General features: G+C 36.3%; 1 protein-coding gene and 1 pseudogene across 1 annotated transcript; one reads left to right on the forward strand and one right to left on the reverse strand.

Annotated features, from left to right (window-relative positions):
- Nucleotides 1–324: 324 nt before the first annotated feature.
- On the forward strand, nucleotides 325–7,514 carry LOC116144727 (annotated as a pseudogene).
- A 1,088-nt stretch (nucleotides 7,515–8,602) lies between these two features.
- Nucleotides 8,603–11,980, reverse strand: LOC116144728 (receptor-like protein kinase). The gene is made up of 2 exons (XM_031430165.1): nucleotides 9,079–11,980; nucleotides 8,603–8,994 (listed from the first exon to the last, which is right to left on the reverse strand). The coding sequence occupies exons 1-2, from the start codon at nucleotides 11,978–11,980 to the stop codon at nucleotides 8,645–8,647; spliced, it is 3,252 nt and encodes a 1,083-aa protein (XP_031286025.1). The 3' UTR covers nucleotides 8,603–8,644.
- Between the last annotated feature and the right edge of the window lie 983 nt (nucleotides 11,981–12,963).

A 12,963-nucleotide genomic window follows, 5' to 3' on the forward strand; every position in this document is an offset into this window, starting at 1 on the left:
GATAACATTGCACTTATCCTAACATTGCACTTATCCTTAATAGTGTTATAACTTATTTGAAAAAGCCCATACTTCGGAGGAAGTTAGTTTAGAACGAACTGCATCAAAAAATGAGTCATCCCCTATCATCCTCAAGGTCTTTAACCTTGTTGCAACATTAGTCATCTCAATGGTATACTCTTGCACCCTTCTCGACCCATCAACTTTATAATTGTGAGTTGTTCCGTTAAAATACAAGTGAGTGATTTGTCTGCAAAACAAAAACATTCTTCCACAAACTCAAGTTACTCATTTGCTCTCTCTGTTTATGGAATAGTGGTCTTAATGTTGTTGGCAATAGTCATTCACAAAAACATAAGACTTGGTCTGCTAGACGATTCCAATGCTTTATGGTATAACATCTTTTCCTCATTGCTTGAATCTGTAATAGCGGGAGGTTTATCTTCCAGTAAAGGTAAGTCAAGATCCAAAACACCTAAATAAAACTTGATTTGTTTGCACCATTCAGAGAAATTTAACCCATTAAATACGGTAACAGACGAAGCTTGCGAATAAAGTTAAACAGTTGATGATGCGGATAATAATACATAAATGCTCAAATTAAAATATATTTGCGTCATAGATTCAAATAATTTAAACAATAAAAACACACCACAGTTCTCCTTTGGGTAGAAACTACAGTATACTATCATAAATTAAATGCCAATAAAAAACTTTATGAGACAACCAACATTTCCAATCAAACATACATGTTATCTTTGGATATACAAGTATATTTGATCAAAAACTATCAATATGCCTCCATAATGCCTACTAATCATAGGATAATTAATTTACCTTCAGGTAAATCCTGAAATTCTCTAATGATTAGTGAGCGTCAACTTATCCACTTATTTTTCATTAATAGGCATTTCATTAATATCATGGATAATTGATAATTCCATGCATGTAAATTTATTCATCATTCTAGTTTGACCACTTTGGTGACTAACAAACTATATAAAGACATAAAACATTTATGTAAATAATAATCCTTAATGCATAAAAATCCCATGACATTCATGTATGCAATAATAATCAATCATACCAATAGAACCGTAATCATTCATAATTAATAAATCAACAATTATAATAAGACATTACATAATGAGAAACCATTTAGGAGCATCAAGTCCATTCATTTGTTAAAAGTAACTTCAATAGCATTTTAGGACTAATCTATCAGTTCTAAAAGTTTTTATGGGCTATTTTACAAATCAGACTTTCAAGGGGTATAAATGAAAATATATGGTACACGTAGATCAATTGAATTTGTTGATAAATTACCATACAATCCCATATATCCTGTAAACTATTATTTTAGTCCCTGAAACACAAAACCGGCACGCGCCTTCATCCTTCAGCACCATTAGGTCCATTACGGGCCTCCACTGCCGTTGCAACTTCCAGCCACCAAATATAGGCTTTCTGACGCGCCTTTATGCTAGAAAACATGGGGTTCTGCATTTTTACACATCTTAATCAACATAAAACTGAAAAAACAACATAAAATCTTCATATCTAGGAAAAAAAAAAAAAAAAAAACTTCATACAAAACCCACATATTTATACCCTTAAAAACCCAGATTTAATCCTTCATAAAAACTGTTGATTTGTTTCAAATCAATATGAAGCATCATTAGAAAACACCCAAAATCATAACATAAAACATCATACTCAAATAAATCATTAAATCAAACTTTCTAATTAACTTTCTGGAGAGATTATAGGGTCAATAACCTAGTGCTCTGATACCAGCTATTAGAAAATCTTGAGAAACATTATGCATAGACATCATGCTTAAACAAACATCAACAACATAATTCAGGATCTTGGACATACAATTCTCACAATCATTGCAATTAGGAAGCGTACCTAATGCGGAATAAGAACATGCCATTAACAATTTTTCAATATTGATCTCTTAGATCAATTGATTTCTCTCTGTTGACCTTCACTTGATGTTACACAAACCTTAGATGGAATCAGTTTTTCATCTGTATTTCTATATGTAACCATAATAGGTAGAGAGATGACCAATTTATATATATCTTCCTTAAATTCGGTATGTCCATAAAATAGCTGGATGTACTGACAAGATTTATCTGCTATTAAATCATTAATATTAATGTCCCCTAAAATTGAGCCACTTAATTTTGATTAAAATCTTACACATGATTCACAAACCAGATAGAACATCCATTAAAGTAAAACCTTGTTCTAAGTCTTGGATTCATTTAATATCGTCTTCATCATCTATTTAAACTCAAACAACGACATCAGATTACAACACCCGAATTAGTCCTGCAGTTGTCTTTGTCTTTCTAGTTTTCAGGTTCCTTGCCTTCATTAACATTCAACCCGTTTTTTTTTTTTTTTTTTTTTTTTGTCCCTGCCTAAACTTTTAACTGAGACTAGTGAGTGCTTGTAAGTTATAATTTTCTGGCCAGCTTATGCTTGTAGGTTATGCAATTTCTGGTCAGCTTGGACCCGAAATTCACTTGAAACTTTTGCAGACTATTGATTTGAGTATTAACGATTTCTTTGGTAATATACGAGAAGAGCTAGGCCATTGCAGTGCACTTGAGTACTTGGATTTTATTGAGATTGTAGAGCCAAATTCAATCCAAATTTGTATTGCATTAGGACATGGGTTTTCCTATTATGTGTTTATGTAGAATTTAGGAATAGAAATATAATTGTATTAGAAATTAAAATAAAATTCGTATTAGAATATGAGATTTGAGTCTTATTAGGAATACTTTCCTATGTATTACCTATAAAAAATTGTTAAGTCCTAGAGTTAAAAAAAAAAAAAAAAAAGCAGAAAGAAAAGCAACAATAGAGATTGAGAGCCACTAAAAAGGGTGTAGTGAGTGAGTGAGCTAATTTGTGAAGTTTGAGAGATTCTTGTAATTTTTCTTCTTCTTCATAGTGTAATTCCACAGTGAGAAAACAGATATAACTTTCATACAGAGAGTGAACCATTGCAAATCTTGTGTTTGAGTATGTGGTCATTTGTTTGTCCTTTGTTCGCATTATTTCCGCTTTAAGGGATTTTAGATTTGCTTGTATCCAATTAAATCCCCACAACAAATTTGTCTTCTAATAATTGTAGGAATTCTAACACGAATTCCACTAAATTCTATCAATTAATTCAAAAATCTGCATATTGATTATAGAATACTAAATTTAAAAACTAAGGATTAGAAGAACCTGATTCTGCCATAGCTTCTGAATTTCTTGAATTCTTTGTAAGTAGTGACAGGTCTTCCTTTCCAAAAACGCTCTAAAATGACAACTTCCAAATAGGTTTTAGTGTACAATAGCATTTTGGGAAGGGAACCTAGCCAATTTATATTAATTTATTGAGTCCTACCATTAAATGTGTAATAAAATCTTAAGCCCATCATAGGCCCAAGCCTACACTAGTGGTCAACCTAGATTATATAAATGAAGTATATTAGATAAATTCTAGAATGATCATAAGTCTATTAAGATAGAGTAATGCTAGCCTTACCCACTTCTCTTACTCACTTCTCTTATTCATTTTAACAAAGGTGAGTAAGAAAAGTGAGTAAAAGAAGTGAGTAAGGATAGCATTTTCCATTAAGATATCTCATTAGACTATGCATTTATCTAATTTTATCAAACCAGATCATAATTAATGTTAACCCAAATTTTCTAACAATAATTTCACCGGTCAAATTCTTGATAAATTCCAGTACTTGAAATAATTGCAGTACTTGAGTCAGTATAACAATTCGTTAGATGGGGAATTACCCGAATCATTGTTTCGAGTTCCAGGTTTACAGTTTGTGTACCTCTGTTTTAAAAACCGGATCGGACCTACCGGTCCAACCGGTTGGACCGGGACCCGGGGTCTTCTTCGGGTCAGGTCACTCTTTTTAACTGTTTAAAGTTTAAAATATAACAAACACACCCCTGATTATTACCATCAGTCCCTGAAGGTTTCAAATCTAGCAAACACATCCTTTGGCCAAATGCAAATCGGCAATGACCTCCCCTTTTTTGGTGACCTTTCACCTTCCCTTATTGTAGGAAACCACCTTCTGAGTTCTGACTTTCTCCGGCGCTGTCATGCTTCATCTCTAGCCGCTACGTGACGTTTCGTCATCCACCTTCGCCGCGTGATTTTTCTTCCATTTTCCGGCGTCGATTGGCCTTCTCCGGCATCGATAGGCTTCCTCAGCCACCGATCTACCTTCTCCCAAGCTCCCTTGCCGTCGTTCACGAAAATCCAGTCATCTCACCAAAAAAACCACCGCGACCATTGACTTCCACCATCGATCTGTCATTTTCTGGCGATGCCTCTACTTGCTAGCTGCCGATTCGCCCTCCCCATCATCCGATCTACCCTCCCTGGTGTGTCGCCGCTGCTCTCCCAATCGATCGCCGATTTGCACTTGGCCAGGGTTGCGTTAGTTAGATTTCAAACCTATAGGGTCTGATGGTAATTATCAAGGGTGTTTTTGTTAGATTTTAAACTTGTCAAACCATTGGTTCAACCGATGATCCAACCGGTTGGACCGGTTGAACCGTGACCTGGCCATCAGAGCGGGTTGCCCTCCGGTCCGGTTTTTAAAACAATGTTGTGTACTTGAATAACAACTATTTTAATGGTTCAATGTCTGGAAATGTTTGTGAAATGAGTGAAGTTGTAGCTTTATGGTTATTCCAGGGTGTATTGGGAATTGTAGTAATAAATTGCAAGAGCTTTATTTGAATAACAACAAACTGGTGGGAGTTTCGCCAGAGAATCTAACAATCTTGAAAGCCTTGTTTATTTAGTTGTTGCCAATAACAGTCTTCAGGGTAGCATCACTTTAGGGTCTGGCAAATGCAAGAATTTGAATTATTTAGATTTGTCATTTAGCAGTTTTAGCGGAGGGATTCCACTAAGTTTGGGCAATTGTAGTAGCTTAGAAACTCTAGTCATTTTGGCCAGCAACATAACAGGAACTATCCCATCTTCCTCTTGTCTACTAGATAAGCTTTCCTATCTTGACCTTTGTGAAAAATAATTTTTCTGGGTAAATTCCACCGGAATTAGGGAAGTGTAAGTCCTTGAAAACCTTGAAGTTATACACAAACCAACTTGAAGGTGAAGTGCCTGAAGAGTTGGGGTTGCTGAGTGAGTTACAGGATCTTGACCTGTTTTCCAACAATCTAACCGGTGACGTTCCACTTAGCATTTGGAGAATTCCTAGCCTTGAATAAATTTCTCTTACAGGGGAGCTACCTTTGGAGATGACTGAGCTCAAACATCTAAAGAATATATCTTTGTTTGAAAACCAGTTCTTTGGAGTCATACCTCCAACTCTGGGAATCAACAGTAGCTTAATTCAGATAAGACTCTACCAATAGTAAGTTCAGTGGTGAAATCCCACCGAATCTTTGACTTTGGAAAGCAATTTAGAGTTCTTAATATGGGTCACAATCAATTTTATGGTCGCATTGCTTCTGATGTCGGGAGTTGTTCGACTCTCTGGAGAGTTAGACTCGAAGAGAATCATCTTTTCGGTTTTCTGCCAGAATTTTGCCACAATCCGATTCTCTGTTTCCTGGATATCAGTTCAAATAACATCACAGGTGTATTCCATCGAGCTTGGAGAACTGTACTAATGTTGCTTCCATTGATCTTTCTGGGAACAAGCTTACAGGACTTACACCTCCTGAGCTGGGAAACCTTGTAAATCTTCAAGGATTGAATCTGTCACACAACCATTTGCAAGGTTCTTTGCCATCTCAGCTATCACACTGAAAAACTTGAAGTTTTTGATGTGGCATTCAATTTATTGAAAGTTTCAATTCCGGCAAGTTTGAGCAGCTGGAAAAGTCTATCCACTTCGATCTTAAGTGAAAACCACTTTACTGGAGGTATTCCAACTTTTTGGTCTGAATTTGAAAATCTTTTGGAGCTACTAATCGGTGGTAATATCTTTGGAGATGTGATTCCCGCATCAATTGGAATGTTGCAGAATCTGAATTATGCACTCAATCTCAGAAATAATGGATTGATTGGTCAAATTCCTTCAGAGTTGGAGAAGTTCAACAAGCTAGAACGACTAGATATATGAAGCAACAATCTGACAGGAACATTATCTTCCCTTGGGAAAATGCCATCTTTAGGGGAGGTGAATGTTTCTCATAATCACTTCACAGGTCCAATACCAGAATCTCTGATTGACTTGTTGCTCTCATCTCCATCATCATTCTTGGCCAATCCCAGTCTTTGTGTGAATTGTGTTTTATCTGGTAGCATAACTTGTGCCGGAAACAGAAACCTGAAGCCTTGTGATCATCACTTAAGCAGTCAAGGAGGCCTTAGGATTAAGATCAAAATTGTTTTAATAGTCCTTGGAGCTTCACTGTTTCTGGTTTTTCTGCTACTTAGACTAGTTTTTTTCGATTGCGTAGAAGGCTGAAGCACAGAGCTGAGATCTCTGCCGTAGAAGGCTCTTTTTCCATATTAAACAAAGTGATGGAGGCCACTGAGAATCTGAATGACCAATATATTGTTGGTAGAGGAGCCCATGGAGTTGTTTATAAGACCTCATTTGATTTAAACACAGTTTTCGCTGTGAAAAGGTTATGTTTGGAGGGCATATAATGCAGGACGCTCGTGTATGATTAATGAAATTCAAACTATTGAGACAGTTAAGTACCGAAATTTGGTAAAATTGGAAGAGTACTTTTGGACAACGAAGGACTATGGTTTATTATTGTACAGGTACATGGAAAATAGGAGTCTTCATGATGTTTTACATGCAACTAATGGACCTCCTACTTTAGAATGGAAAGTTCGGTATAAGATAGCCATTGGAGCCGCTCATGCATTGGCGTATCTCCATCATGATTGTGATCCTGCTATAGTGCACCGAGACATCAAACCAGAGAATATAGTTTTATACTCTGAGATGGAGCCTCATATATCCAATTTCGGAATTGCTAAGTTCCTGGATCAGTCTTCTGCTTCAACTTCATCCATCTCAATCTTGGGGACAATTGGTTACATTGCACCAGCTAATCTGAACTTTTCTATTATTGGACTTATCTTGTATTCAAATCTCTTAATATCATTTTTTATGAAGGTCTTTGCCAGAAATGCATTTACAACAAGAAAGAGCAAGGAGTCTGATGTACATAGTTATGGGGTTGTTCTACTTGAACTAATAACTAGAAAGAAGCCTTTGGATCCGTCATTTTTGGAAAAACCAGATATTGTAGGGTGGGTTAGTTCTGTATGGAACAACAGCAAAGAAATCAATCATATTGTTGATTCAAGGCTTATAGAGGAATTTTAGGATTTCAATTTCCAGGAACAAGTAATTGATGTGCTTTTTTGGGCTTTGGAATGTACAAACAAGGAGCCAAACAACAGACCTGATATGAGAGAAGTTATCGAGAGATTATTGAATGCGAATCACCCCGCAACACACAAATACAGCTAGGTCTCCAGAGTTTGTAACATGGTTTTGTAAGTGGTAAACTACCCTGACATAGTTTTGCCTTTTATTTTCTGTGTTTACTTCCTCTCAGTGACCTAGTGATAACCATCTCCTTATTAGACACAGTTGTAACTAAAGATTTGCTTTGTAAGTGAATGATGTGTAATTAGCAGATTAAATTTTGTCTTAAAAACTTCATGGTACTATGAATTAAGTTTACCATGCTTTCAGTTTGATTCCTACTTTAATCATTAGACATGAAATATCTGCATTTGTCTGAGTACAAGCTTGAGTATCTTTCCATTGTGAGAGTTTTAATTATGTTATCCCTCAGAGAGACCTTTTTTATTAATTAATATAGAATCTTTTAAAGCTTGATGCTTAGCATAAAATAGATAATTAATGCATTAATACAATAGTTTAGATGTATGATTCGCTTTATAAAAGCTACAAATATTCCCAACCTTAGATTAAAATGTCCAAACTGCAATATTTGTAGGACCTAAAAACGTACCAAGGCATAAAACTTTGAGCTTTAAACCAATGGTAGCCTAAAAGTTTGGGAGTATATTTATAGTAAATCCATTAGAAGAAAAATCCATGAGTACTCAGTTGCCTATTTCTTGTGGTATGTTACCAGAAAATTTATTAAAACTCAATTCAATGGTCTGCAACTGTCTCAAGTGACCAATATAGCACAAGAAACCAAAAAGAATGAAGGGTTTCAAAGTCTCTTAGAAATTGTTAATGATTCATAGGAAACTATAACTTATTTCAAGAACTCATCTGTTTGAAGTCGGCCAGAAAACTCAACATTTGTGGACAGGGAATCTGAGTTTTGAATAGTCAATCTCTTTTGTAGACATTTGATCTTATATGCAAAAATTTTGTTCTTTTAGTAACAAAAAATGAAATTAAAATCTCGTATGAACATGAGTTAACTATTGTTCGCTAGAATTTGACAAAATCTAATGAGGAAAGTTGTAAGGTCTAAATTAAAATTCTCATTGATAAGTCTAAAAGGTACATGGTTTTCACTGGAACATTAAGAGGAATTAGACACACAGAATAAAAAGCGAAACTATATCAGGGTAGGCTATCATTAACAAAACAAAGTAACAACCCCTAAAGATCTAGCTATATTTACGTGTCGTTGGGGGATTCGCCTTCAATAATCGTTTAACAACTTCTCTCATATCAGGTCTGTTGCTTGGATCCTTGTTGGTACAGTCCAAAGCCACTGAAAGCACACTAATTACTTGTTCCTGGATTTTAGAACCCTGTAATTCCTCCACAAGGCTTGCAACAACAATGTGATTGAGTTCTTTGGTGTTGTTCCATACAGATGTAATCCACCCCACAATATCTGTATTTTCCATAAATGATGGATCCAACGGCTTCCTTCTAGTTATTAGTTCAAGTAAAACAACCCCATAACTATACACATCAGACTCCTTGCTCTTTTTTGTTGTAAATGCATTTTCTGTCAAAGACCATCATAAAAAATGATGTTAAAAGATCTAATTTCAGGATAAATCCAATACTCGAAAAATATTTGAAGATTTACCTGGTGCAATGTAACCAATCGTCCCCGCCACTGAGATGGATGATGTTGAATCAGGACACTGATCCAGGAGCTTAGCAATTCCGAAATCAGATATATGAGGCTCCATCTCAGAGTCTAAAAGTATATTCTCTGGTTTGATATCTCGGTGCACGATCGCAGGATCACAATCATGATGAAGATATTCCAATGCATGAGCTGTTCCAATTGCTATATTATACCGAACCTTCCATTCTAAAGTTGGTGGTCCATTAGCTCCATGTAAAACATAATGAAGACTCCCATTTTCCATGTATCTGTAAAACAATAAACCGTATTCCTTCCTTGGCCAAAAGTGCTCTTCCAATTTCACCAAATTTCGGTGCTTGACTGTCCCAATAGTTTGAATTTCTCTAATCATACTCGAGCGCCCCGCCTTATGCCCTCCAAACATAACCTTCTTCACAGCGAAAACTGTGTTTAAATCCAATGTGGCCTTATAAACAAATCCATGGGCTCCTCTACCAATAATATATTGGTCATTCAGATTCTCAGTGGCCTCCATCACTTTGTTCAATATTGAAAATGAGCCTTCTAAAGCAGAGATCTCAGTTTCCTGCTTTAGCCTTCTATGCAATCGAAAAAAACAAATTAGTCCAAGAAGCAAACAAACCAGAAACAGCGAAGATCCAAGGACTATTAAAACAATTTTAACCTTCCTAAGGCCTTGTTGACTGCTTACGTGCTGATCACAAGGCTTCAGGTTAGTGTTTGCAGCACAAGTTAAGCCACTGGATGAAACACAATTGACACAAAGACTGGGATTGCCCACGAACGATGATGCAGATGAGCCCAACAACGCAACCAGTGATTCTGGTACTGGACCAGTGAAGAGATTGTATGAAACATTAATAGCCACTAATGATCGGATATGAGCAAGGGGAGCCAAAGTTCCTGTCAGGCTGTTGCTTGATATATCCAGTCGTTCTAGATACATCAAGTTCCCCAGCTCTGAAGGAATTTGACCTGTCAATCCATTATTGCTGAGATTCAGCACATATTGTATACTCTGCAATCCTCCAATTGATGGGGGTATCTCACCTCCCAACTGATTACCACCAATTTGTAGCTCTTTAAGATTCTCCAGTTCCGGTAAAAAAGTTGGAATGCCCCCACTAAAGTGGTTTTCTCTTAAACTCAAAGTGGATAGACTTTTGCAATTGCTCAAACTGGATGGAATAGAACCGTTCAACAAATTGAATCCCACATCGAAAATTACTAGTTTTCCACAATGTGATAGCTGAGGTGGCAAAGAACCTTCCAAATGGTTGCGTGACAGATTCAATCTCTCAAGATTTACGAGGTCTCCCAGCTCTGGAGGTATAAGCCCTGTAAGCTTGTTCCCAGAAAGATCAATTGAAGCAACATTTGTACAGTTCTCCAAGCTCGATGGAATGACTCCTGTGATGCTATTTGAACTGATGTCCAGGAAATAGAGAATCGGATTATGGGAAAATTCTGGCAGAAGGCCGAAAAGATGATTCTTGTCGAATCTAACTCTCCAGAGAGTCGAACAACTCCCGACATCAGAAGGAATGCGACCATGAAATTGATTGTGACCCATATCAAGAACTCTTAATTGCTTCCCAAAGCAAAGGTTCGGTGGGATTCCACCTGTGAACTTGTTATTGGTAAAGTCTATGTGAATCAAGCTAGTGTTGATTCCCAGACTTTGAGGTATGACTCCAGAGAACTGGTTTTCAAACAAAGATATATTTTTGAGATGTTTGAGTTCAGTCATCTCCAAAGGTAGCTCCCCATTAAGAGAATTTCTATACACATAAAGATACTCAAGGCTAGGAATTCTCCAAATACTAAGCGGAATCTCACCGGTTAGATTGTTGGTGTACAGTCGAAGATCCTGTAATTCACTCAACATTCCCAGCTCATCCGGAATTTCACCTTCAAGCTGGTTTTCTTGTAACCTCAAGGTTTTCAAGGACTTAGAGTTCCCTAATTCCGGTGGAATTTTCCCAGAAAAATTATTTTCATTAAGGTAAAGATAGGAAAGCTTATCTAGTAGGCCAAAGGAAGAAGGGATAGAACGTGTTAAATTGCTGTGCACAATTGCTAGCTTGGTTAAAATTGTACAATTACCCAAACTTAGTGGAATGCCCCCACTAAAACTATTATATGATAAAACCAAACTGTTCAAATTCTTGCATTTACTAGAACCAAAAGGGATGTGACCTACAAGACTGTTATTGTTGACATCTAATTCTACAAGGTTTTCAAGATTGTTTAAACTCTCAGGCAAAAATCCCTCGAGTTTGTTGTCATTCAAGTAAAGCACTTCCAGTGTACTGCAATTCCCAATAGACTCAGGAATGGTACCTGATAAACTGTTACCATATAATGATAAAGTCAGAACCTTACTCATTTCACCAACAATACTAGGAATTGAACCACTTAAATTGTTGACGTTCAAATACAAATATTGCAGACCTGGAATTTGAAATAAAGATTCAGGAATTTCTCCTGTAAAACAATTTGAAGACAAATCCAAGGACTCAAGGGCACTACAATTGCCTAGTTCTTGTGGTATATGGCCAGAGAAATTATTAATACTCAAATCAATCGTCTGCAACTGTCTCAAGTGGCCAATTTCAGGTCCAAGTTGACCAAAAATGGCATGATCAGTGAGGTTAAAAGAGACCACATTTTGCTCACTATCACATTCTATGCCAACCCATTCACATGGGGTGGAATCTGAACTATTCCAACTTGAGCTTATGGAAGATGGCACAGATGTCAAGAGCCTCAAGAGTGACAACAAGGCCACCCCATCATTAGTCAAACCAAAGACAGCATGCAAAGACACAGTGAAGCTAAAAAACAGCATGAAATGGTGCAAGAAAAACTTCATTCTAGTTATCTTAACCCGCAAGAAACCAAAAAGAATAAGGGCTTTCAAGTTTCCAAATAGGAAGTCGCTAGACTGAGAAAAATTATAAAGTACTTACTAGATTGAAGTTCACAAAGAAGCTGAAAGCTAGAAATAGAGAGTGTGAAAGGGAGACAAAGATAACAGCAGTATGCAGGATTTGGTTGTTGCTGGAAAGCCTGAGTTCTGGCAAGATTTATACAGACCCATATGTGTTACAATGTTATGATAATCCAGAAGTTTAGAAATAGTAACGTTGATACCCCTAAACTGGTCAGAAGATTCGATTTTTTTTTTTTTTTAATATTATTAGTGTACTATTTTTTTATAAAAAGTTTTTTCAAAGTGAAGTGCTTCAACTCTGATTCTTTCCTATCAAACAAAGGAAATTGGATTAAGTAATCACATTTGACGGGTGCTTAGAAAATAACCACAACCCAAATGTGTCCTCCATATTGACCACAAAAGATACAATGACGAAAATACCCTCTTATTAGGAAAATAAAAAAATAAAAACCCTAAGACCCCATTTCTTTTTTCCCTCTTCTCTCTCATTGATCTCGCGACTCAAATTCAACCACAAAATTTAAGAAGAATTGTTAATATCAATTGTTGGACTAATTAAAAATATCGACTTGAGTTATAATACTTTTAGTGTTAGAATTTTATTTTTTGTGTTGTTTGTTTCTGTGTATAGAAGAAAGGATGCTTTTGATAAAATTTTGCTGTAATTGAAATCTTTTCAGAAAATTTAGGTTCACTCTAAAATATAAAATAAATAAATTAAAAAAAAAAAAAAAACCCTCAAGATCCCCACACTCCCAATAGCTTTATGATGGGATTAGGGGAATCGTAGGGGAGGGGGGAAGCGGAATCTCGCATAGTAAACCCCTAGTCCTACGTGAAAAAACCCTCAATCTCATATGGTAAAACCTTCGATCCCGTTTTGCAACACCATTTCAAGA

Source organism: Pistacia vera, unplaced genomic scaffold (assembly GCF_008641045.1).
Source record: "Pistacia vera cultivar Batoury unplaced genomic scaffold, PisVer_v2 Contig454, whole genome shotgun sequence".
Taxonomy (NCBI): Eukaryota; Viridiplantae; Streptophyta; class Magnoliopsida; order Sapindales; family Anacardiaceae; genus Pistacia; species Pistacia vera.